Genomic DNA, 26,007 nt, shown 5'->3' on the forward strand with positions numbered 1-26,007 from the left:
TCTCTCTTTACGGCAATCTTAGCTGAATTCTTGGCTCTCAGTCGAGATCTGAGAGGCAAGGCTGCCAACTAGGTGAGTTTCAGAGCACGAAGCATTTGTCATAGGGCTGTGAAGGAGCCCTGCGGGCACAGGTCACCCTCCCCCCCTGCCAACAGCCCCGGGGACACAGGGACCACTGGGAGGAGCCATACGCAATGTGACCAGCTCCTGGAGCGGGCCAGCGTGGTTCCTGTGCCTCCATCAGCATCGTGAAGCACTTCCCAGGACCGGCGGTGGCCCAGGTGTGGTCCAGGAGCCCTGGGAACCTCAGGCCCTTTCGGGGGATCCGTGATGTCAAAACAACTCTCATATTTATACTAAGACCTTACAGGCCCCTTTCAACATCATGATCTCATTCTTTCCAAAGTGCAGGACGGAGTTTTCCGGAAGCTGCAGGACACCCATCAGCACTAACGGACAGGAAGATGTCCTTGCGTCGTCTCGTGTTTTCACCCTTTCTTGGCCTCGCTTTCTGACACATCACATGCTGACAGGTACAGCCCGCATGCACAGAGTCCTTGGGGCCTTCGATGATTTTTAAGAAGATAAAGGGAGTATTAGACACATCACTCTGGGGCTCCGTGGAGGTGGGTCTGAGGGCCACATGGAGGCCACTCAGACAAGAGGCTCCCTGGGAGGGAAGCAGAGATGAGGTCGGCAGGCCTTGGGGCCCAGGAGTCAGGGGAGAGCTGGGCAGATGGGTTTCCAGCAGAATGAGAGCTCCGCACACACGCCTGTCACCCGGCTCCCAGAGGGGAAAGCTCTGCTCACACGCCAGATGTCTCAGCGGCAAGGCAGGTCACCCCGGTGAGAAGAGGAAAGGCAGCGGCTCTCCAAGGGAAGCGAGGCTGTTCCCCCACCCCGTGAGCTCCCGCCGGGGGAGCACACATGCACGGCCCTGTGGAAGCTCTGTTGCCGGCCCTGTGACCCCAGGGGGGAGCAGCGCTCGGACGTGCAGACGGGCTGGGCCCCCAGCAGCACCTACCGCCCTTTAAGTCCGCGGATGCTCCCACGTACTGGAAGTTGTCCATGTTGATGACATCGATGATAGGGGACACCACGCGGGTCCTGTCCTGAAACGTGCCAAAGACAAGAGCAGTGTCAGTACCAACCAGGACCCAGGGCAGAGGAGGCCTGAGTGTCAGCTGTCCCAGCGCACCTGCCTGCCCCCAATCCCCGCTGGGCCAGGCGTCCACACACAGCCCCGCGCTGTGCCAGGGACCGAGGGCGTGAAGGATGCTCCCCAGGGAGAGACGCCCGAAGGCAGCCCTGCCTTTGTTCACCAGCTGGGGACAAGCGTGTTGGGAGCCTCTTGGACTGTTTTCCCAAATGTCAAACTTCAACCAGGGTACCTTTCACGCTGATGGACTCTAAGCTCAGCTGTACTTAAACACCAGTAATTAAAAGGCCCTTCGATGGAGGCATTTCTTCACGCCACACTGTCATCGTGCTGGTCAGAGTTTGGCAGGTGACACTGCCCCATGCTGACAGTGAACAAGAGAGTGAGTGCTTTCCCGAGCCGAGGAAAGAACTTGATTCAGCCAGAAGACGGACTTCGGAAAACAAACTAGGAACAGAACCAGCGGAGCTAAGAATGTAAGACGTCGGAGGACCGCACTCTGAGCATGTCACAAAGTTCCCGCACCACCCAGGTGCAAATCTACAGGGAAAAGCTGGTGCGATGGGCAGAGAGCAGAGGATGAACAGCGCGGGCCTGGCTCAGCCCAGCCCCAGGGGCGAGCATCACAGGATGTTACCTGTACCATTTCCTTTACTTTGATTTCTTTTGATAGGACTGGAACTGGTGAGGACTATTCTCAACTCTTTCCTATCTTTAAATTAGATAATTAAGTAATCCTGACAGTCTGATCACAGAAGCATGTGGCCTCCCTGCACCCTGGGATCTAGGGGGCAGCTTTCCTCTGGCTTCTGCGTCCCTGGGACACAGCCTGGTAGAGTGAGAAGCCGGGGCTGGGGTGGAGGGCCCCCAGGATGGGACCTTTCAGCTGGGCGTGTGCATGTGTGTGAGAGGGCTTGGGAGGGATTCAGTGAAACACGCTTTGCCGTCCTGGCTCTGCCCCGTTTGATTTTTGGTTACGTTATTAAAGTTCCCTGAACCCCAGTTACCTCATCTGTCAAAAGGAGGTCGGGGGGACCTGTGTTAAAGGTAATGGACAAAGTGTTGGGCACTCAGTAAGCGGCAGGGGACGTGATGATGGCGATACTGGGAGCGCGTGCTAGTTCACCTCTCCTGGCTCACTGCCCATCAGCCACCCTTGCTGTGGTGTGAGAAGAATGACTTGTCCCCTTAATACGTCTCTAGTATTTTCATTAAGTTTGCTCTATTGTCCCCAGGAAGTAATTCCTTAGTAGGGAGGAAAGAAAGTCAATAAAACAAGTAGAAGGCAAGAGAAATACGACAAGAGGCTGAACGCAGTACTAGTGAGGGTGACGCCAGAAGGCACAGGTGCAGAGTCCCGGATCACCCGCCTGCTCCAGGGCGGTCACTGTGTGGGTGGAGCTGGCCCTGCCCCACGAGCCTGCAGGCCGGGTCCCAGAGCATCGCTGCCAGGCTGGAGGCCAGGCCGGCTCCGTCCTAGGCACTCTGCTCCCTCTGAGCTTGGAGAATTGGTACCAAGCTTCAGGCAGGGAAGGAAGGCCCTCCGAAGAAAAGGGCTGTCTGAAATTAACCAGGCTTTCACCAGCCTCTGCGGACCCTCACCTCCTACTTGCCAAATGATTATTTTCCCTACAAAGAGATTTCCTACAGCGGATACCGTGCTCTTAAACAACACCCCAGAGGAACTGTCCCCTCTCCCACGTCACAGAGACCCTGGGGCCCGCCTCACCTCGGCCACCCTCTCCAGGAGGGGCTCCAGCCAGTGCTCGTTGCACTCACAGTGGCTGTCCAGGAACGTCAGCACCTTGGCCTGGGCCGCGTCGGCCCCCCGCACCCGCGAGCGCATCAGGCCTGGGGAGCAATTTCCAAAGCACATCAGGGGAGAAGACCTTGGGTTCCCGAGAAAAAGGGACACCCAGCACCTCCTTGGCCACCTCCCCACTCATCCCTCTTGCCGGGCATAGAGTTCAAAGTGAACTTGAACTTGAGTGGTGGGATCAGCACTGCCCTTCAGTCACCGAGATAACAGTCCTGCCAGGACTTTTTTTACGTTCACTGGATGACTAAGAAGACGACTTGGGACGAGGGCCTTCCGCGGAGGGCCTTTGCATAATCGAAGTCTCCTTTATCAAGGAACTGAAATGTGCAATTTTTAAAACCACTTTCCTCGGACACAGCAATAGAGTTTTCTAATTAACGGGGAGAAGGAAAGTGTCACCCAGACGCTTCAAGTACTGATGGCGCCAATTTTAACGATGATAATTTAATGACAACAGTGTTGCCGATGCCTTTGCCTTCTACAACTTACCACAAGCTGAATGAACATAAATGACACAGCCCAGTTGTCTGGCTTTTGCCAAATGAAATGAGTTACGCTACTGGCCAAATTACACAATTTACCCTTGTGATCTGTCGTTAAAATACATTTTTTTATTATTGCACAAATTTTTAGCATAAATAATATATTTATCACTAGACGGTGTGGTCATAAGTGGCTTCTGCTACGCATGCAGGGTTTTATATGTGGAATACGATGCGATTATTCACAACCAGTGAGGACAAGGGTTCTAAGTTCTTCACACACAGTGGTCAAAATGGGTTTTCAATGATTCTTAAAAAGCTGCAGGCTAGAGTAGGAAAAAAAGGCAAAAGATTTCCAGTTTTGCAATTATAAAGTAGCTCGTATTAGGCAAACCCTTACTCAGAGGACAAGTACATACCCTGAGCAAAACGGAAGTGCAACTGTTGGAAAGAGACAGAGTAGCCAGAAGAGGGCAGAAACGAGAGGGGTTTCAGCCCTTCAAGGAAGAAAATCACACAGAGGGAAATCCAGGTTTGGACGGCATTTCCCCTGACATTATTCTCCAGTCCACTCCAGTGCAGCCTTTTTGGCTTGAGCTGTCAGGGGATAGAGTCTGGGGTTTCTAGAGTGGCTGGAGACAGGAGGAGATCCTGGAAAGAAGGTAAGCCCCAGATCTGGTGAGAACCCCCCCCCCTTAAATCCTTGGCTGACTCCTGAACCTGCAGGTACAAAGGACCCAAGGAGGCCATGGAAAGAAACAGCCAGAAGCTGAAAGAACTGAGATTTCAGCTGGTATCAGGGACGCAATGTTTGGCACTTGAGTTCTGCCAAATTAGAAGGGCCCGGTGAACGCCTCAGTTCTACAGACACTCCACAACGAACACATTTAGGAATAGAGACTATGTCTCAGGAATAAGGGATTCACCCAAGATGTACTCATTCTAGAAAAGTACCAAGACAGGCCTACACAAGTTCAAGGTCACTGAGCTTTAATTGACCAATGTAACAAAGATCAACACTCGAAAGACCACAGAATCCAGTATCTCTACAACAAACCAGTCACAATATCCAATATAAAATTTAAAAATTAGCAGACATGAAAAGAGAAAAATGTAATCCATACCCAAGAGAAAAAAGTCAATAGAAAGTCATTCTGAAATGACTCACACGTTGAAATCAACGGACAAAGATTTTAGAGCAGCTATCATAATAACTATGCCCAAGAACTTTAAGGAAATGATGACTGTAATGAGGAAACAGATGGGGGATCTCAGCAGAGAAATGAAAACTTTAAGAATTAAATGGATATTCCAGAACTGAAAACTACAATTATGTGAAATGAAAAATTCACTGACTGGGTTTAATAGCAGATTATGGATGTCAGAAGGACCAGTGAACTTGAAGATGCTTCAGTAGAAACTGATCTATCTGATGAACGCAAAGGAAAAATACTGAAAGAGAAAAAAAGCTTAAGTAATCAATGGACAGTAAGTGGTATAACATATGTGATATGTGTACTCAGAGGCCAAGAACGAGCAGTCTGCCCCACTCCAGGGCAACCCAACACGTCCAAGAATGAAGTAGAAAAAAATGCATGAAGAAGTAAAAGGCCAACAGTGACCCAAAATTGGTGGAAAACATCAATTTACATATTCAAAGGGATCAGCAAACCTGGAGCAGAATAAATACAAATCAAATCAAATCTAGGCATGTCATAGTCAAACTGTTAAAAACCAAAGACAAAGAAAGAGACCATCTGGAGAGGAGGGGTGGGGGAGGGGGCAGAGGAAGGGTGGGGCCGTGGCCCCGGAGCTGGGGATAACAAGAGACAATCTGGAAATCAGCCAGAGGAAACAATCCGTAACACACAAGAAATCAACTATACAGATGACAGCCACATTTTAAACATGAAAACAGAGGCCAGAAGACACTGCAATGACATTTTAAAACTGCTGAAAGAAAAACAAATGGTCAACTCAGAATTCTATTCAGAGAAAATATTCTTCACTAATGAAGGAGAAAATGGGCTTTTCTGATAAATAGAAGTTGAGAGATTTTATTGCCTACAAGAAAAAAATAAAATTCTAAAGGTCCTCTGGGCTAAAGGGAAATGACACTAGATGGAAACTTGAATCTATGTAAAGAAATGAGGATCCCAGAAATTAAAAATACAAGGATAAATTCTGCAGTCCATTTATATATTCTAATTTTTATACGACAACTGATTATTTAAAGCAAACATTTTAACACTGCACTGTGGGGTTTAAAACATATAATAACAACACATGATGAAAAACACATGATGACAAAGATACACAAGACAGTAATAGAAATGGAAATAAACTGTTGCAAGGTTCTTACATTTTATGTAAAGTGGTATGGACTCTAAATAGACTGTTCCAAGTTAAAGATGCATATTGTGACCCTCAGAGCAACCACTGAAAGAAATGTAGAATTAAAAAGCTATAAGAAGAATGAAAATGGAACACACACAAGAATAATTTCAAAGTATATTACAAAGCTATAGTAATCAAAACGGTATGGCATTGGCATAAAAACAGACACACAGATCAATGGGATAGAATGGAGAGCACAGAAATAAACACAAACATATGTGGCCGTTAATTCACAACAAAGGAGCCAAGAATAGCCAATGGGGAAAATACAGTCTCTTCAATAAAGAGTGTTGGGAAAACTGGACAGCAAGATGCAAAAGAATGAAACTGGACCCCACCTTACACCACACACAAAATCAAAATGGATTAAAAGCTTGAATGGTAAGACCTGAAACCATAAAATGTCTAGAAGGAAACAGAGGTAAGTTCCTTGACATCTGTGGCAGCAATAAGTTTTTGAATTTGACACCAAAACAAAGGCAGTAAAAGCAAAAATAAAAAGGGACTACATCAAACTAAAAAGCTTCTGCACAGCAACATCCAAAAAACTATTCACAAAATGAAAAGGCAACCTATGGAATAGGAGAAAATATTTGCAAATCGTGTAAGTGATAAAGGATTAATATCCAAAATATATAAAGAACTCGTATGACTCAATAGCGCAAAAAAAAAAAATCCAATTAAAAAACAGACAGAGGAATTGATATTTTTCCAAAGAAGACACACAAATGGCTAGCATGCACATAAAAAGGGTGTTTAACATCACTAGCCATCAGGAAATGCAAATCGAAACCACCATGAGATACCACCTCGCCCCTGTAAGCATGGCTGTCATCAAAAAGACAAGAGATGATAAGTTTTGGTGAGGATGTAGAGAAAAGGGAACTATTCTGCACTGATGGTGGGAATGTAAATTGGTGTAGCCGCTATGGAAAACAGTATTGGGGGGGGGCTTCAAAAATCAAAAGTAGAACTACCATATGATCCAGCAATTCCAAGGAAGTGAAATCATTATCTCAAAGAGATATCTGCAGCCCACGTTTACTGCAGCATTATTTATAACAGCCAAGACATGGAAGCAACCAAAATGTCCACAGATGGATGAATGGATAAAGAAAATGTGATACATAGACACACACAGAGGAATGCTATTCAGCCATAAATAAGAAAGAAATCCTTCCATTTGCAGTGATAATGTGGATGGGCCTTGAGGGCATTATGTTACGTGAATAAGTCAGACAGAGAAAGAAAAATACTGTATGATCTCACTTATATGTAGAATCTAAAAAAAAAAAAAAAAAAAAAAAGCATAGATACAGAGAACAGATTGACGGTTGCCAGAGCAAGGGCGTGGGGGAAATGGGTGAAGGTGGTCAAAAGGTACAAACTTCCAGTTACAAGATAAGTAAGTCCTGGGGATGTATACAGCATGGTGACAGTAGTTAACAATACTCTATTGTATATTTGGAAGTTGCCAAGAGAGTAGATCTTAAAAGTTCTCATCACAAGAAAAAAAAATTTGTAACCGTGAGGTGATGGATATTAACTAACCTTGTGGTGGTGATTCCTTCACAGTATATATAGACACATCAAATCATTACATTGTACGCCCCATAGGATACAATGTTATAGATCAATTATATCTCAATAAACTGGAAAAAATCAATTAATTAGGCAGAATAGTAGGAACAGAGGAATAAAAAGCACAGACCGTCATTCTAAGTGAAATAAGCCAGACAGAGAAAGAAAAATGCCACATGATACCACTCATATGTGGAATCTAAAAAAAGAAAAAGAAAAAGAAAAAAGAAGACACTAATGAATTCATCTAAAGACAGAAACAGATTCACATAGTAAACAATCTCATGATTACTGGGGGAAAGGGATAAACTGTGAGTTCGAGATGTGTAAATACTAGCTACTATATATAAAATAGATAAAAAACAAGTTTCTTCTGTGTAGCACAGGGAACTATACACAGTATCTTGTAGTAACCTACAACGGAAAAGAATATAAAAACAATGATATGTATGTGTATGTATGCCTGAAGCATTATGCTGCACACCAGAAACTGACACACTGTAATGGACTATACTTCAGTTAATAAAAAAAAGCACAGGAGACAAACAGAGAACTTGGCCTATAAACATGGTTTCAACCCCACTAGTCATTTAATAGGTGGCTGACGTTGAGAAATTAGTTGTCACTAAATGGCTGGATGATCTTGAGAAAGCCACTCAAACTCTTTGGGCTTTAATATTTCCATCTGTAAAAGGAGAAGGACTGGTTTTCAGCTTTCAAAGTGTATCAGTATCACCGAAGCAGCTTTCAAGATGCAGATGTCCTGGCCCCACCCCTAAAAATTCAAAAATATTTCTTCAGTTGTGGGCAGGATCAAGGCCTGGCCCTCTTTTAACTTCCCTAGGCGATTATAATAATTAGCCAGATTAAGATGGGTGGCACAATGAAATCACCAGCACTAAATGGGCCCAAGGCTGCTCCTTCACTACCATGTTTTATGCCACTGATTTTCTCCGATCTACCGGTATCTACATGAGCACTTGGGCGTATGTTGAAATATATGGGTACACACACACACACACACACACACATGCACAGGTATGCATGTGTGTGTGCGTGTGCGTCTTCTCACTGGACCGTCACATTTCTTCACCTGTTCCATCAGGCCTTCCGTGATCTGGCTTCCCACAACTGCCCCTCCTCATTCCTTCCCAAACAACACATCCATGTGGGTTCTTCCCCGAATGAACAGCCTAACTTAAAGCAAATGGTAAGTTTATATTCAGAAGCATTGCTTTTGATTGCTAAGCAGGTTAAAGGCACTCTTTGATAAGGCTAGCAAGTGATTTGTTAGTTACAAAATGCCAACGTGAAAAATGTCTTTTTTTTCCTCCTCCTCTTTTTTTTTTTTTTTACCCCTGTGCCAACAGACACTTTGGGTTTGAATTCAAAAGTTACTATGTAATTTCTTTAGGGGCAAACACAATGCGAGACTTTGGTTTGATCTCGAGAGTTTGGTTTAATCTAAGCTTGGGAAACAGATGTGAGTCCAGCAAACAGCGCTTGCTTAGAGGCAAGGCTGACCCCGTTGTTTATGCATCTTGAACATCTGGATTGATGATCTGGGTCGGTTAAAACATAGTGTTGATGATACTGCCCTAACAGGCTGAACTGCTTTTACTGACTGGATTCTTGCTAAGAAAAACTGCATTCCTTGACTCCAGCTGGACTGCACCGGGGACCAGCAGAGAGAGAATGTTCACTGCTCAGAGAGCACAACCACCAGTCTCGGGATCAACAGACTCATCTTCAAACAGCAAAAATGGCACATGATTTAAAGCTCTGTGGTTTTCCTACAGAAAGACTTCTCAGGGTTGTGGAGGAACCCAGAATCCAGCCGCGGAGCTCTCCAACAGCACAGACACCCTGGGTGTTAATTACACTGAGATTCCAGTTTCCCTTCCAGACACTTCAAAGCAATGCTTTCCCCTCTGGAGTCTCTCTTCTAACTGCCAATAAAGTGGACTTGATGAGCCCAGCTCCAGCCAAGCCAAGACTGACAGCAGGCTCAGAGGCTGGCATTTGCAAAATCCAATAAGCATGTAATTACAGTGCTCTTCCCCCCTCCACCCCTTTTTTGGAGGGTTCACCTTCAGCTGGCTGTCAAATTTGAATCCCAATTATTTAATCACATGCCTGGAGCATGGAGTCATTAAAGTTCTCATCGCTAAGTCTCTGTTTTTCTTCTAAATGCTAGTACTCAGGGGACTGATAAGACTTCTGAGGTTGTGAAAGAAAGAGAGAAGCCAGTTTTCTAAACACATAAATAAGAAAGCAATTTGAACTCTGGCCCAAGTACACAAACAATTTCAATTAGTTAAGCTTTAAATGTCCTTCCTGTGTTTGCTGGGAGAGGCCCCCAAGAGGCTCTGCTAGGGGCAGGCAAAAGGATGAGACAGTTCATTGTTCTTGTAGCGGAAACATTTCTGCAAGTTATTACTGGGCTCAGGAAAGGTCAGAATTCAACCGCCTTGGTACCAAATTAAGAGAAGTCTTACCTTCTCGCCGATCATTTCTGAGAACCCGCACCTTCTCAATTTTCCCCAAGAGGGCCCCGTCTTCGGCTGGGAAGAGGAAGGAAGCAAAGCGATCTGAACACGGCAGGCAGGCACAGTGCTTCTCCACCACCCACACGCTGATGATCCCCTCGGGGCACCGGAGAGGCACCCTCTTTTCCACAGCCCCGATTTCTGGCCTTTTCATGAAACTGGTCCTTAGCACCCACGGCGCAGGAAGGCTGGCGCCCGGGAGAAGAGCCCGGCGCGGGCCCGGGGGCGGGGGTGGGACCCAGCTCTACTTACGGTCATTGCTGTAGTCGTCCACCAAGATGATTTCTTTTATGAGGTGGGGCGGGCTTTTCTTAAGCACACTGAGGAAAGACAGAAGGATGAAGCTGTAGGCCTTTTCGGGATATCACTCGGAGTGGGCAATTCTCTTAGGGCTCCAATCCTGGCTGGAGAAGCCCATTAGCCACTCTTTGTGCTGCACAGTCAGGTGACCTGTCTGCACCCCCAAAGACAGCCCTGGCTGCACTGGGGGCCTGGCCCTTGTCCAGCATTCCTGCCAAGGAACGCCCCCCTCCACCCACCATTAACCACAACCAGTGGCATCTCCTGGCCTCACCTGACCACTGTCCTCAGCAAGGCTGACCTGGCTTCATTGTGAAACGTTATCACCACGCTGGTGGCTGGCAGATCCACCCGCCACTGCTTCCGCTGACACCTGAAGGAAGAGAAAAAGCGTCCTGAACAAAAAGCCTGGAGAAGCCAACGCAAGGCTCCCGATGGCCCGGGCAGCCAGACCTGAAAGATGGGTGCTCCGGAATGGACTTGGCGTCTGCAGAAGTCACTGGCCTATTTTGAGACACAGTGACAATGGGACATAAGGAAACAGAAGAACACAATCAGAGCAACATTAAAAAAAAAAATACTTTTACTGAAGTATAGTCAGTTTACAATGTTGTGTCCATTTCTGCTGCACAGCACAGTGCTTCAGTCATATAGGAACATATATGCCTTTTCATATTCTTTGTAACCATAAGTTCCTACAAGATAACATTTTAAAAAAGGAATGAGTTCCCTGAAAAGTAACATATTGAGAACATCTTTCTAACATGTTGGGAAAAAAAGCATGTTTCAAAACAGTGAAATCCCGTTTATTCTCACATGCAGACACACCTCTGTGGATGTGCTTTCCACGGCTCGCGGTGGCTATTTTTGAGGGGCGGAACCAACTGTGTGCCGCTGCTCTTTTCTCATTTCCTACTCTGCCTGCGACAAGCATGCGGGACCACGTGATTCTCTGCAAAGTTGCATCCGGTCCTGGGCACCACCCCACCGACTGCTCCCCCTGCCCCTGGACAGGAGGACGCACACCCCTCCCCTGGCCCGACTGCATCCAAACGGTGCAGGTGACAGAGGTGCAGGCAGGTGCGTCCGAGGGAAGAACGGATGGGCACCTGAGCACGTTGCTCCCTCCGTGTGCTTAGGGCAGCAATGAAAGGACCCAGGACGGCTCTGAATCAAGTCGGTTCAGGCCTGCAAACTCCGGGCAGACTACAACAGGCACGTCTCAAGTCTGGGCCCTGCAGACGGACCCGAGACTGCAAGGGCCCTGAGGGGCTATTTACAAACACGACTATGGCTCTAGGCTGATGCTGCCAGAGCATCGTCCCCCAGGAGACGGAAACCACCTGAAGGCGACCAGGCTCAGCAGGACCCATCACAAGGGGCCCTCAAGTCCCTCGAAGGCTCCATGAACTTGACGGACAGACCAGTGCTGTTGAGGTGACGCTCCCAGAGAATCCTGAGACGGCAAGACCCCTGCGGCGGGCTGACAGCGCCTGAGGACCGCCGGGGACAGTCCAATTGTGGTGTGAGTGCATTCAGAGAGCTCCCTGGCTGGCGAGACTGCTGATACCAGCCTGAAAAAGAGGCTGGGCCGACAGCTAAAGCGTCTTGGCCTCTGGGAAGCAGCTCTCAACCAGTCTTTTTTTTTTTTTTTTAATTGAAGTCTAGTCGGTTTACAATGTTGTGTTAACTTCTGGTGTATGGCATAGTTATTCAGTTATACACATATACATTCCTTTTCATACTCTTTTTCATTATAGCTTATTACAAGACATTCAATATAGTTCCCTGTGCTGTACAGTAGGCCCTTGTTGTTTATCAGTTTTATATGTGGTAGTTAGTATCTGCAAATCCTGAACTTCCAATCTATATCCCTCCCCACCCCCTTTCCCCCCGGTAACCAAGAGTTTGTTTTCTATGTCTCTGAGTCTGTCTCTGTTTTATAAATAAGCTCATTTGTATCTTTTTTTCTAGACTTTACATATAAGTAATATCATATGGTACTTATCTCTTTCTGGCTTAGTTCACTCAGAATGACGATCTCCAGTCGCCCAGTCATTTTGGACCCAAGGTCAAGAGGCTGAATGGTCTTGCCTGCAGCGGGGCAGGGACTATCAGCTGGCCTCCAGGATGCGGTCCCTCCACGCTCATCATCTGAGAGTCCCTGCACTGGTACCAAAGGAGCTGGAAAACCTTCTGTGGGTTTCCAATACATTTTCAAGAACTCGTTTTACTCCTTAGCGCGTATGTGGTTGACCACAGCTGTAAACAATCTGCTCCCAGAATTAAAGGTATCTACCTTAAATGGGAAATCCGTAGGAAAACGAGAAAGATTAAAAAAAAAAAAAAACACTTTGGTGCTCAGCCATGGCTAAAAGCGGGTAAGCAATTCAGATGCTTGGGCAGCAAGTGACCAGGAATTCCACCCGAACGGGCTCGCCTTGGAGGACAACGTTCAGCAGACACTGATTTTCTCTCCCTCACGACTGGGAAAACTGCTTCAGAGAAGCATTTTGAAAATGAGCAAGAAAAGCAGTACAATTAAAAAGCAGTTAGGTCAGATCACAAAACGGGCTTTTGTTTATTTTAGTTATACGGAGAGCTTGATTTTAATTAACCGTGAGACAAGTATGTAACACAGCAGTGGCTGTTGTCTGGGAAAAGAATGGATTCTGGAATTAATATCAAGTATCACCATGGCTCCTGACGGCTAAGTCTTTCATGACAAGTAGATGGACAGGCCAGGGTGGTGGTGCTTTTTTTTTTTTTAATTCCATTTCAAGAATTTGCCAACTGTTACATTAAGGAAGTAAGACGTTAAGAATCTCCAAGGTTCGACTATAAACAAATTACCAACAAACGTCACTCCCAAGAACTCGATCTGTAACGCTAATGAAATAAGAACTCTGCGATGGGAGGCCAGTATCCTCTGCAATTAGCTCCCACTTGACACGGCGGGAAGGGCTGAGCTGAGCAGTCTGCGTTGAATGACTTACTGAACATGGGCTCCTGCAGCCACGTGAGATTTCAAAGAGACAGAAGGCAAAGAGACAGAAGGCAGCATTTTTCATGCTCAAATCATAGTAAACCCAACCGACCCAATCACGTCCTATTCTCTCAGTTTCCTTTTCTCTGCAGGAAGCCTTGTCTCCCACGAGCATCTGGAAGTCGTGAGGGGGCTCTGGAAACATTTTTCAGAACACACAGGGCTGCCGCGCTCCCATCATTTCATTAAAATTCCTCTACATGGTCATAGGGCACCAAGTTTTGCTCGGGATCGGCCATCAGGACGTTTAGGAGGGCTCCCATTTTTGCGGTGAAGAAGGATGACAAGAAGAAATGGAGGAAGACTTCGGCCCCCGTGAGTTGAAGAACGTTATATGCATGTATATGAATTCAGATCCTATGTCCTCACACTGAGCCAAGGAAAGAGGGGGAGGGGGGCGGCTTGAAGACTTTCTTTAAAAAGAAACAGACTAAATCTCACACGTCAAGAGCCCTGTCCCTGCCAAGCCGTCTTCACCGCTCCAGGGCTGTTGAAAGGACGCCCAATATAGAAACACGCCGGGGGGGGGGGGGGCGGGCTGCCGGGGGTCCTCTCAGACGCGGGCTTTCTTTGGGAACTGAGTAGAAGCCGTAGTTTATTTGAAATCAGCAGCAAGAAGAGCTGGCGCTTAGCCCTGTGCTCCCTCCCAGACGATGCGTGGAAGCCAGATGATGCTGAGGCCGGGCTTTGGGTCCAGCTCACTTGGGTCTCCAAGGGTCATTCTGGTAACTTCTGGTCCAGTACAATGGAGACTTGGAAAAAACTGGACACGTAAGGATTTTTTTTTAATCCCCAGTTTAGTTTTAAATGTCTCTGAGACCAGATGGCTAGCGTTATCTGAACTCCTGATTGGCTGGGAAAGGAAAGTACGGTGCGAAGGATGAAACTGCCTCGGGGGAGGCTTGTCTCTGATGCAGATGTTACACTGGAGGTTGGTCCAGACACTGATGGATGAGGACACGCATGTCTCCAGACCGGGCAGCCAGGCGCTCTGTTTAACAACACGAAAGGCTGGTCCACGGGAAAGAGCACAGAAACACGCTCTCTACCCCGCACCCCGTGTGCCCTCCCTCACCCCCTCCTGGGCTGGTCCAGCCTGCGGTTACCGTGGTTACCCACTGGGCGACCTGAGGCCCTTCATCCCTCCTCAGCTGTGAAAATGGCACTTACAATCTTGATGGTTATTGGGGAAATCAAACGATGATGAAGGACTCTGAATACTGCAAAAGTCCCTGTAACCCTAGCGAGGGTTAGAACGTGCATGTGGCCGCTGTGTGCCAACGGGGACTGCTGAGCCTACATAAGCATCTTCGGGTTACCCAGCACCTGGCACTCAGCCCTTCTCTGAAGCCAGTGGGGTCCGTGGAGAAGGGTTTGTAGACCCCATGACCCCTAAGCATGTGACACCCAGCCAGCATTCTGGTCATTGTCTGCAGGAAATCTGACAATGGAGACCCCAAAAGTCAGTCTCTTTGGCAGTGACTTCTTACTGTGAGCCCACAGCAGGCCTTCCGGCCCTGTCGCAGCCTCCCATGGAACAGCTCCAAGGGAAACCGGGATCTCTCACATGTTTCAAGATTCCGGTTGCTGTCACATGTACTTCATTTTACAAATTCCAAATTCTCACACTGGCATTCTGGAGTCATTCAGTCAGAGAACTGAGTCTGAAGTCTGCCCCTGAGACATAAATTCTGCTTTGATTTATTCACAACAAAACAAAGCAAAGCATGGGGGGGGCAGTAAAGGAACAAAACAAAAAAATTTTTTTTTTCTGAGTTTGCAAAGCTCAGAGTCAGGTCTTGGACCCTGATGGACTCAGTGCAGTAATGGACGTACTGTGGCCTTGTGAGGGGCACAGCCAGCCTGTGTCTTCCCGGGCAAGCCCGCCGCCACCACCATCACTGTGTGCGCACGTGTGCAAAATATTTCAAACAAAATCTAGAGGACATTACACAAGCACCTGTGCTCCCTCCACTCAGCTTTGTCAAACCTTAATAATTTGCAACAGTGGCATTTGACTTGGATTCTTTTTAATGAAATGAAACAGGACAGACAGTAAATAGTCCATGGTACGCCTTTCCCACCGCAATCCCCGCCTTCACCAGCAGTAACCACCATCCTCAATTTGGCACTTCAGTGTTCCTACGTATGTCTTTAACAAACCACATCTGTACATCTTCACAAATAACACGCAGTATTGTTCCGCACGTGTTCAAGACATGTTCAAGACGTGTACGGAGGGCCCTGAGCTGTGGCTGGCTTGCCCTCTTCACCTTTGGGGATGTATATGCTTTGACACACACAGCTCTGTTTCAGTTCACACTGCCATGTAGCTTCCCCCTGGAGGAACACACCCCCTCAGTCCTTCTGCTGACCATCCGTTCCTCTCTGTTAGGGATCACGCAGCAGGGGACACTCAGTTTACACACGTGAGAAGTTTCTCTGCATCACTTGCCCACAGGTAGGACTGCGAGTCACAGGTGTACTCGGTACAGCAAAGTCACCTCTGAAGGGCTGTTCCCAGCATCACCCCGCCCACAAGGACACGTGTTCATATTAGTCCATGTTATCACCATCCCTCAGCAGCATCAAATTTTTACATTTTGTCAAACCAGACTGGTATAAAATAGCCTCTTATTATCCTAATTTCCATTTCCCTGATTACTCGTGAGGCCACACATCTTGTGCTAAGTTTATGAGCTGGTCAGACTGCCTCTTCTGTGAGCTGCCTGCTTGTACTCTTCGTCCTCTTTGATCAGGTTTTCACCTCATTTTTATTTGATTCCAGGAATTTATATACTCTGGATATTATCCTTTGTCAGCCACATGTGCCCTGCAAAAATCTTCACATCTGGGGCAGATCCTTTCATTTTGTTTAAGATGTCTTCTGTCAAACATACTTTTTAATTTTGATTTTTTTTTTCACCCTGTGGCCCTGGGATAATGTTTAGGAAAAGGGTTTCAAACCTAAGGTCTTGAATATAGTCTTATAGATTTTCTTCCAAATGTTTTAACATTCACAAATGCTTTTAACAGTTAGGGTACCCATCTACCTAGCTATGAAAATTTTTAAGCATTCTCATTTTTTTCTATATGGCTAGTCTGCTGTCTTGTCTATGTCATTTAATAGTTTGTTATTTCCTCGCCGACCTGTGACTTCCTTGCTCTCGTACCATCCCTGTATGTGTGGACACTGATCTCTGCCTCCACTTCTGTTCTGTCCAGCTGTTTGCACCTGTCCCACACTGCTCACCGGCTGTGGTTCTGAAGCAGGTCTATGAGCATCTGAAAGGCAAGTAGCCCCCTTGTGCTGTGCTTCAAGACTTTACTGGCCATTGGTGACCATTTGAGTTTAAGGACCAGTTTCTTTAAGTTCCAGGAAAAAGCACTGTTTGATACCGCTCTGAATTTACAGGTTAATTTGAAGGGAATTCGTTTCTTTATAACACTGAGTATTTTTGAATGTCCTTCAATTACGTTCTGTAATTATCTAATTTTCTCCATAGAAGTCGTGCACATCTCGTGTTGCGATGGCTCTTAAGAACCTTACAGTCCTGTCGTTCCAGGGTCCGGGGTCCCTGCTCCTCTGACACTTGCTCAGAGGCCGCTGCTGACTGAGGCTCTTGTATGTGGAACCCGCACTCGGCACCCTCACTGAGCGATCTCAGTTCTGAGAGTCTGTAACTTCTCTGGGATTTTCCGCCATCAGTTCATCTATATTTTGTCTTTGTCTTTCCATTTCTTATACATCTGTGATTCTCACCTTAAAAAGGCAGTGCTTATGGCTGGCAACACAATATGCAATAAAAAAGGTGGCAGAGAGCATCCTTGCCTTGCCCTATCTTTAGACTGATGACAACTAGATTTTCACTAAGCATAATGTTTGCAATAGATTTTTTTTTTTAATGATACCTTCAATCAGGTTAAGGAAATTCCCTTACAAGTGCTAAATTTTACGCTATTTTTTCCCCATGTATCCATTAAGGTGATCATATAGCTTTGTTCCTTTAATCCACTGAGAAGGAATATTGTATTAATATATCTTCAGTCGTTCAATCATTCTTGTATTCCTAAAATAAACTCCACCTGGCTATGATTTTTTTTAAATAATAAGAGGTAAGTTAGCTATGCCAGTATTTGGTTTAGAATTTTTTGAATCTATAACTGTAACAGTAATAGGCCTAAATTTTTCTGTTCTTTTACTTCTTTCCCACCCAGTTTCACAGCAAGGTTGTCCCACCCTCATAGACCCTCGTTTTCTATGCTCAGAAGTAGTCTTGTGTTTTATGCAAACCCACTTGAGCCTTGCGGATTTGGGGAAGGCAAACCTTTTATCGCTGAAAGGGTCGTTCGTGGCTAGTATGTATTCGTATTTTCCACTTCTTGAGTGATTCTGGTCATTTCTACGTTTTTAAAGAACCATCCATTTCACAGAGGTGTTCAAATTTATTTGGATGAAAGTGTGCTTACAATTTTCTTACGATCTTCACAAACTACTTTTGCTAGTTACATCTGCTCTTTTATTCCTAGTATTATTTAATCATGGTTAATTTTATCAGTGTTAAAGACTTCTATTTTTTGAAAAATCAAGTCTTATATAATCCTTGTATTGTTTCCTATTTTTCTAGAGCACAATTTTTTTTCTTTTTCCTTCATTACTTCCTTTCCTCTATTTTGAGGCTTGCCCTGGTCTTCTTTTTTGGGGGGGTGCCTTCTGGAGTCGCAGAGCTGACCTACGGAATGAACGAGCGGCTTTAAATCCAATCAAATTCTATCAATGGAGAAACAAAGGCAGTTCTGTAGTGGGGCGAACGGGAGAGGTGCCAGCAGGTGGAATGAGTACCTTTAACCCTGGGAAAGAGCGACATGGCACCTGTCTCTGTCCTGTGCCAAGGCACAAACGTGGGGCTGTGCCCTGGGAGATGGACGGCCAAGGGAGCCCCAGGTTGCTCTGACCCTGATCTCTGCAGCAGACTCAGTCCCAGAGAAGGTGCCTGCCTCCACGTGCGCCCTCGGGCCGAGTGAGACAAACCTGGGGCCCGAGTAGGGGCCAAGTTCAGACGGCAGGGCCGAAGATTCCAAAAACCAAAAGAACCGATTAAAATTGATCGTCACTTCCCAGGCCGTCTGCCCTGCTTGTACATGGCGGTGTTATCATGCGGGGACCCTGGGGTGAAGGCGCTGAACAGCAGGTGACCCAAAGGAGGCCCTGAACACACTTCCGGTTCCTGTGTCCTCACCTACAGAGAACACTGACATGATTTCCTTTTCAAAGGAAGAAAAGAAAAAAAAAAAAGGGCAGGTCTGCTGTTTGAAGGACCGTGTCCTGGCAGCCAGACACAGCTGTCCCCACGGGAGCTGGAATTTCCCATGTGAGCTGTGCAGCCCGGGCCCTGGCCTAGCTGGAGCCAACCGTGGGCTGGGCACGCATGGTGTGGACTCCCCATCTGGACCTCACTTTGGGGGTCAGGCAGCTGCCCTGGCATGGACCACCATCACCACCCAGCTGGGACACTGAGTGGCAGACTCCCCGAAGAGCACACTGACCTTAAGAAGGGCTGGGTGGCACCTGGGAATCTGCATTTTAGAAGCTCCTTGTCTATGCTGGGTCCCTCCAACCTACCATGACTACAAAACACAGCACCTAGAGAGGGAAGCCCCTACGGCCAGGAACAAGGTCGAGGCCACAACTGGAGTCTGGATCCCAGCAAGAGGGCTGTGGACTTGAAACAGGCTCCCCCTCCACCCCCAGAGCATGAGGAACCCCGGGCACTTCCACTCTAACACAACCTAAACAAGGCGGCCACTTCCAGTATGCGTTTCGCTATGGAGTCTCTGGGGAGGCTGGGTGGTCTGTGGGATAAAATGGGAGTTGAAAATGGAATTTAAAAGAAAAAAGAGGAAGAAAAAAAAAAAGAAGAAGAAAGCCAACAGCTGTGGTATAATGTTCATTTAATTAAAATACACTCTTAATAATCCTTCAAACAGTGATAATGGCATAATATTCTACCTAATCAACTAATTTCTGATCAGTCCTAATAGCGAGAGAGCTTATTCTGCAGAGGTCTTTTAAAACGGAAGAGAAGTGGATCCTCAGATATTTAAAAACCTCCGCAGGGCCCATTTGAAATTAAGCTTCTTAAGAAGCTAGTTGGCAGGAGATTTGAATAAGCCCCATTAATCACAGGGGGTCTGTCTCACCCTGAAATTATGAGCATAAGACAGCTTTCTCCCATCCCGCGCTGCTTATGAAACAGGCATGTTCTTTCAACAAAGAGATCCATTCTTCCTGGGACACAAACCACGGGCGCCTACCTTCTCTACTGTGGTCCCTCTGAAGTTCTCCGATCCCCTGAGAAGCCAAGGGTTCCAGAGGCGAGAACGGCAGTGGATAGTGGACAAGACTCGGACCCATGCTCCCCGCTCAGCAGGCACCCCAGCACCGGGCACAGAAAACATACGCGGCCCCGAGACACGGTGCTCTCCCTCCGAGGAGGGGAATGTTAGGTTTCCACCGGCCACTCTCGGCCAGCACCGCTTGCTGAAATAGAACTGTTTTTCCATTCCAAGAGCATCACCTGCCCTTTACCACCACCAGTTTTACAGACACTAAATTTTTACGGAAAACTTTTTCAAGAGTCAAGCGCTATTGAGTGTTGAGAAAATAACAGCCCTGGATGAAGCCAGGAGAGCTTCCTGCTACCTCCACGCGGACTTCAGGCATCACCTCCTGCACACCACTAGGTGGAGTCCGTGCAGAGAGAGGAAAGCACAGCACTTTAAACTCTCCTTCCTCCTGGTGCTGGGGGAGCCGCCCTCTCGGGATGGGGGCACACACTGGCCATCAAACAGGAAGAGCCACGGGTTTCCCCACCTCTGCCCCAGGACATGAGGCACCAGCAGTCCGCTCGAGTGCACCAGCTCTCCCTCCGGGGGCCTCCACCTTCCCCCTGGACCACGGACTCTGCTCTGTGGAGAGATGCTCCCTGCTGTCTCACAGTGGTTGTCATAAGAGTGCCCCTCTTGGGTTTAGCAGGGCATTCTTCTCTGTCCTGAATCCTTCTCTTTTGGTCCTCCCTCTAAACTGCAGCCAAATAATCGACTTGGTGTGGCCACTCAACAATGGTTCTGACTTTTAAAAGCTGGTAAAAGGACGCCTACATGCTGTTAAGAATAATGCTTTAGGGGGCTTTCCAAAGATCATTAACTGCTTAGTATTTCTGCTTGTTGTGCAAAGATCAACTTTTCAAAAAAAACCTTTCTTTTGTAGAGCACAGGGAACTATGTTCAATATCTTTTAATAACCTTTAATGGAAAAAATTTGAAAACAAATATACATATGTATACGCATGACTGGGACACTGTGCTGTGCACCAGAAATTGACACATTGTAATTGACTACTTCAATTAAAAAAAATCAGCTTTTCAATGACACTGTTACTAGTAACCGAAGGTTGCTCTGGAACAATTTACTCACAAGGATGAGAGACAAACAGGTCATCTTTTCACTGGTAAGGACAAGAATGTAAACTCGAAGCAGAAGACTCACTGCTCACTGCTTTAACCCCCTCTTGGCCCCAGCCTGGCAGGTTCCGTGTGAAGAACCCAACAGCCGGCGCCTGTCTTGCCATGACTTGCTCCCACCCTCCGCAACCAAAGCCAGGATAATGTGTTTGGTTTCCTCAGACCTTGCTCGTGTCAAATGGAACAGCATTCTTTCGAAATCTTGGGGGGAAAAAATTAACTTCCAGTCAATGACAGAATGGTACGTTATGGTAAAAACGATAAGGTTATTTGATACATGCTTCCTGGACACTGGGAGTTACTACATGGACGCTCAGTCCTTCTGACTCTACAGTCTTGTGGAATGCCTTCTGTGTACACCTGATGAAGGGTAACACAAAAACCATTCCCCTCTTGCTCCTTTCTCACCGATTTTGTTTCAGGGGAATTGCTGAGCCCCAGAAGTGAGTCCTGATGGGCCAAAGACAAACTTCTCTCCCTAGCTGCCATCAGGGTCACACATAACCATGACTAAGTTCTGGCCAACAGACAGGAACAGAAACCTCTGCTGGGGGGGCGGGGCTTCCAGAAAAGATGTGCTTTGCTGATAAAAGCAGAAAGTCGCTAAAGAAAAGGCCACTCCCGATCCCTCTGCTTCTTGCCTTGAAAGTAATCATGATGCATGGAGCTATGGCAGCCTTCTTGCAACCAAAGAAGGAAAAAAGGATGACACAGAGAAGCCAAAATTCAGAAGACGGTAGTGAGGGAATTTGTCATTTCATAAACGTAGCTGCCAGGAGAGGTCAGGTTCTTCCTATGCGGCCAGCGGAGACCGAGTGTAAGTGGGCTTGCTAAACACACCAGGCGCAACATGAGCTGCTAACTAGTCTCCAGGGTAGCCTTGACCCGAGGTCTTCCAGGAGATTGAGCTGGCTGAAGACTACCTGGGGGTTCCTACTCCCTTTGATGGCTTCCCTGCTACCATCTCATACACCTAAGAGCTAGCCTGGGTTGCCTCAATCCAGACTCTGGTGACCCCGGAGTGGGCTCGGGTTCCTCCAGGACTTTCTCTCATTGTGCAGCAGCAGAAAGACATTAACTTTGCTCTTTTTCTTTTTGCCTGGTAGGGGTCCATAATAACTAATCTACAGGCCTAAAGTCTGAGCCCCCTAAAACAACGTTGTATTTGTATTTGGTTGCGAAAGTGGACCTGATGCCTGATCTTTATATTACCCTGTGTGCATATGCGTAAATTCCGCTGCAAAAATCTTAGTGTGTCTGATGATAAGGGACTGCCCCAGGACTGAAGGATATTATCTAGTAAATTTGGAATGTACCATAACACCTCCCTGGAGTCAAAAATACCTACTGAATTCCCCAAGACTCTGAGGTTTTGAGGAGATAGCCTCTGCCCCACAGAAGCTTCCTAGAGACGCTGGGAAGCAAGGGAGCCCGTCCAGTATGCAGCACAGACGGTGTGGGGTGTCTTGGGGGGGTAGCCAGAGGTTGTCTGTGGAAGAAGCCAGGCAAGCTGTGTCTGGAGGGACACTTCCCTTGGGGAAGGTTCTGGAAGAACCAGAATACCGTGAAAGAAGACATGGAGCAACCAATGCTGCCTGTTTGGAAAGAATGCCAACTCTGCTGGACTACATCCCATTAAAGGTCAAGAGGGAGATGAGTGGGGAAGAGGCGGAGGCCAGCGGCAGGATGTTTCTGCCAGGCCAGGAAGGCGTCACAGCTGCTGGTGTCTGGGTGTCTCTAGTTGCTTCTTGCAAAGGAAGAAACAGGCAGGGCTGGCACGTCGGGAATATGGGTCTGAGGGACCCACCGGGTGACCTGAGGGGCGCCTGCAGTAATCCTAAGGGGAGGAACCAGGGGCTGTATGGACCAAGAGAGGCAGTGAGAGGAAGAAGCTATCGAGAGGGATGCCAGAAAGGCACCCTAGGCCACTCGGCACTCAGGGTCCTGCAGGCTGGGCTGTGTCCATTCCAGCCCAGAACAACACAGGGAATTCTCCAGGGTCTACTGCTAACACTTGGATATGAGTATCAAGAACAAGAAGTACCTTGGCCAACAGGCACATGAAAAAACGCTCAATATCACTGATTATCAGAGAAATGCAAATCAAAACTACAATGAGGTATCACCTCACACCAGTCAGAATGGCCATCATTCAAAAGTCCACAAATGACAAATGCTGGAGAGGCTGTGGAGAAAAGGGAACCCTGCTACATTGCTGGTGGGAGTGCAGGTTGGTGCAGCCACTGTGGAAAAGAGTATGGAGATTCCTCAAAAGACTAGGAATACACTTACCATATGACCCAGGAATCCTGCTCCTGGGCATGTAACCAGAAGGAACCCTACTTCAAAATGACACCTGCACCCCAATGTTCATAGCAGCACTATTTACAATAGCCAAGACATGGAAGCAACCTAAATGTCCATCAACAGATGACTGGATAAAGAAGCTGTGGTATACTTATACAATGGAACATTACTCAGCCATAAAAAGAATAAAATAATGCCATTTGCAGCAACACGGATGGACCTAGAAGTCATCATTCTAAGTGAAATAAGCTAGATAGAAAAATACTATATCACTCATATGTGGAATGTAAAAAAAAAGGGACACTACGAACTCATCTATAAAAAGAAACAGACTTGCAAACTTAGTAAACAATCTTATGGTTACTGGGGAAAGGGGATGGGAAGGGATAAATTTGGGAGTTTGAGATTTACAAATGTTGGCCACTATATATAAAAATAAATTTTAAAAATGTTTCTTCTGTATAGCACAGGGAACTGTGTTCAATATCTTGCAATAACCTTTAATGGAAAAAAGTGAAAATGAATAAATATATATATATGCATATGCAAGACTGGGACATTGTGCTGTGTACCAGAGATTGGCACATTGTAACTGACTGCACTTCAATTAAAAAAATGAAGAAGAAGTACTTTGGCCTATGCCCTTGATCTGAGAGGATTTTCAAAAGAATGACCAACAAGAAAAAGGTGCTGGTTTGAAGGGTCAGAGCACAGATGCCAGAGGAAATTTGACAATCACCACAAGAGAAAACCTCCGCACAGAACAAAGCTTGAGTCACTTAAGCTGACTCTGGTGGTCAGAACATCTCCACGTTTACTACCACACGCTCGGGGATGCACAACAAAATGGTTTTAAATACCATCTATAAGTGCCATGAAATCCCCGACGCGTCCCCGGACTCAACTGTTGTGTATCTCCATCCACCCACCTGACACTTGCACTTGGATCCTAAATCCTGCCCCTCCGAGCAGCTCCTCCCTTGGCCTAGAGACGTCCTACTACGTGCTCAGTGACCGACAAGCCTTAAGTCACTCAGTCCTCACAACGGCCCTGTGAGATGCGTGCTGTTCCTACCCTAACTCACACCTGAGGAACTCGACATGCCCCGGCCGCGCAGCCGGGAACGGAGGACCAGGGTCCTAACGTGGGCATCCTGGGGGCACCCCCCACGCCCTAACCATCAGGCTACTCCGCTCCTCCTCTCAGGGAACAGCCCGTCCAGCCCTGCCTCGCCCTCAGCTCCACACCCAGCCCTGCAGCACGTCTGTCCCACCACCTCCACGACGCGTCCAGAATCCAACCACAGCTCACTGCTCACCACCTCCACTGTTTCCCCTGTCCACGCCCCGTTACATCCACAGGCTTCTCCACTTTCAGCCTTGAATATCCCACCCACCCCCAACTCCGCCCCATCAGCCTGGCCTGAACGCAGCAACCTTGGAAAGACTGAGCCTTCACAAGCCTCACCCGGACCATGCTGGTCCTCTGCTCTAAAATCTGCAGTGCCTCCACCGCGGAGGGAGCCCCACACCCTCGGGATCAGCCTCGTGGCTTCCCAGGGCCCAGCTCCCAGCCGCTCCGGCGCCTCGCCGTCCCTGCGCGCCTGGCACACCCCTTCTTGGGAACTCTCCCTTGTTACTTCGCCCAATGGGAACTCCCTTCCCTGCTATCCAAATGGCCACCTCCTTCTCCCCTCCCTCAGATCTCTGCCTGAATGCCTCCCTGTCAGTGAGACCTTCCTTAACCACCTGTTTGTGATTTCCCCCTGGTTTTATTGAGATATAACTGACCTACAGCATCATATACATCTCAGGAGCACAGCTTCATGACTTAACTTACATATATTGTGAAATGAGCACCACAATGTTAACAGCAATCATTTCCTATAGATACAAAAAAGGAAAGAAAGGGGGGAAAAAAACCTTTTATTCCTTGTGATGAACACTAGGATCTATTCTCTTAGCAACTTTCAAATACACCACACAGTACTGTTAACTGCAGTCACCACGCTGCACACCCCATCCCCGGGGCTGATCTACAGCTGGAAGTTTGCACCTTTCCACTACCTGCATCCAACTCCCCCGCCCTCCACCTCCAGCTCTGGTAACCAAATCTGATCACTTTTTCTAAGAGTTTTTTTTTTCTCCTTCTAAGAATCCACATATGAGATCATATAGTATTTGTCTTTCTCTGACTTATTTCACTTAGCACAATGCTTTCAAGGTTCATCTATGTTGGTGCAAATGGCAGGATTCCCTTCTTTTTAAGGACAAGTAGCATTCCAACGTATGTGTGTGTGTGTGCGCGCGCGCGCACGTATGTGTCTGTGTGTATAACATTTTCTTTTTTCAGTCACCTGTCAGTGAACGTTTAGGCTGCTTCCACGTCTTGGTCATTATAAATAAGGCTGCTGAGAGCACGCGGGTGCAGATTATCTCTTCCAGACAGTGGTCTCATTTCTTTTGGATAAATACCCAGAGGTGGAGTTACTGGATCGTATGGTAGTTCTATTTTTAATTTCCTGAGGAACCTCCACACTGTTTCCCATCGTGGCTGCACCCACTTACACTCCCACCCACAGAGCACAAGGGTGCCCCACAGCCTCACCACCACCTGTGGTCTCTGGTCTTTTTGATGACAGCCATTCCGGCAGGTGTGAGGTGAGGTCTCACCGTGGCTCTGATTTGCATTTTGCTGATGGTTAGTGATGCTGGGCACCTGTGCATGTCCCTGTTGGCCAACTGTATGTCTTCTTTGGAAAAATGTCTATTCGGGTCCTTTGCCCATATTTTAATAGGATTATTATAATTTTTGTTATTGAGTTATGTGAGTTTTTAAGGAT

The 26,007-nt window shown here is 47.1% G+C and overlaps 1 protein-coding gene across 3 annotated transcripts in view; it reads right to left on the reverse strand.

The window, feature by feature from the left end:
• Window positions 1-26,007, reverse strand: part of GALNT2 (polypeptide N-acetylgalactosaminyltransferase 2) — a 186,588-nt gene that overhangs the window by 26,183 nt on the left and 134,398 nt on the right. For all 3 annotated transcript variants that reach the window (XM_032491846.1, XM_032491847.1, XM_032491848.1), the window contains exons 4-8: window positions 10,562-10,660; window positions 10,240-10,307; window positions 9,937-10,002; window positions 2,889-3,010; window positions 1,025-1,112 (exon numbers count right to left, since the gene is read on the reverse strand). In XM_032491846.1, coding sequence (XP_032347737.1) covers window positions 1,025-1,112; window positions 2,889-3,010; window positions 9,937-10,002; window positions 10,240-10,307; window positions 10,562-10,660 — 443 coding nt within the window. The remainder of the gene's footprint in view (window positions 1-1,024; window positions 1,113-2,888; window positions 3,011-9,936; window positions 10,003-10,239; window positions 10,308-10,561; window positions 10,661-26,007) is intronic.

Source organism: Camelus ferus, chromosome 11 (genome assembly GCF_009834535.1).
Source record: "Camelus ferus isolate YT-003-E chromosome 11, BCGSAC_Cfer_1.0, whole genome shotgun sequence".
Taxonomy (NCBI): Eukaryota; Metazoa; Chordata; class Mammalia; order Artiodactyla; family Camelidae; genus Camelus; species Camelus ferus.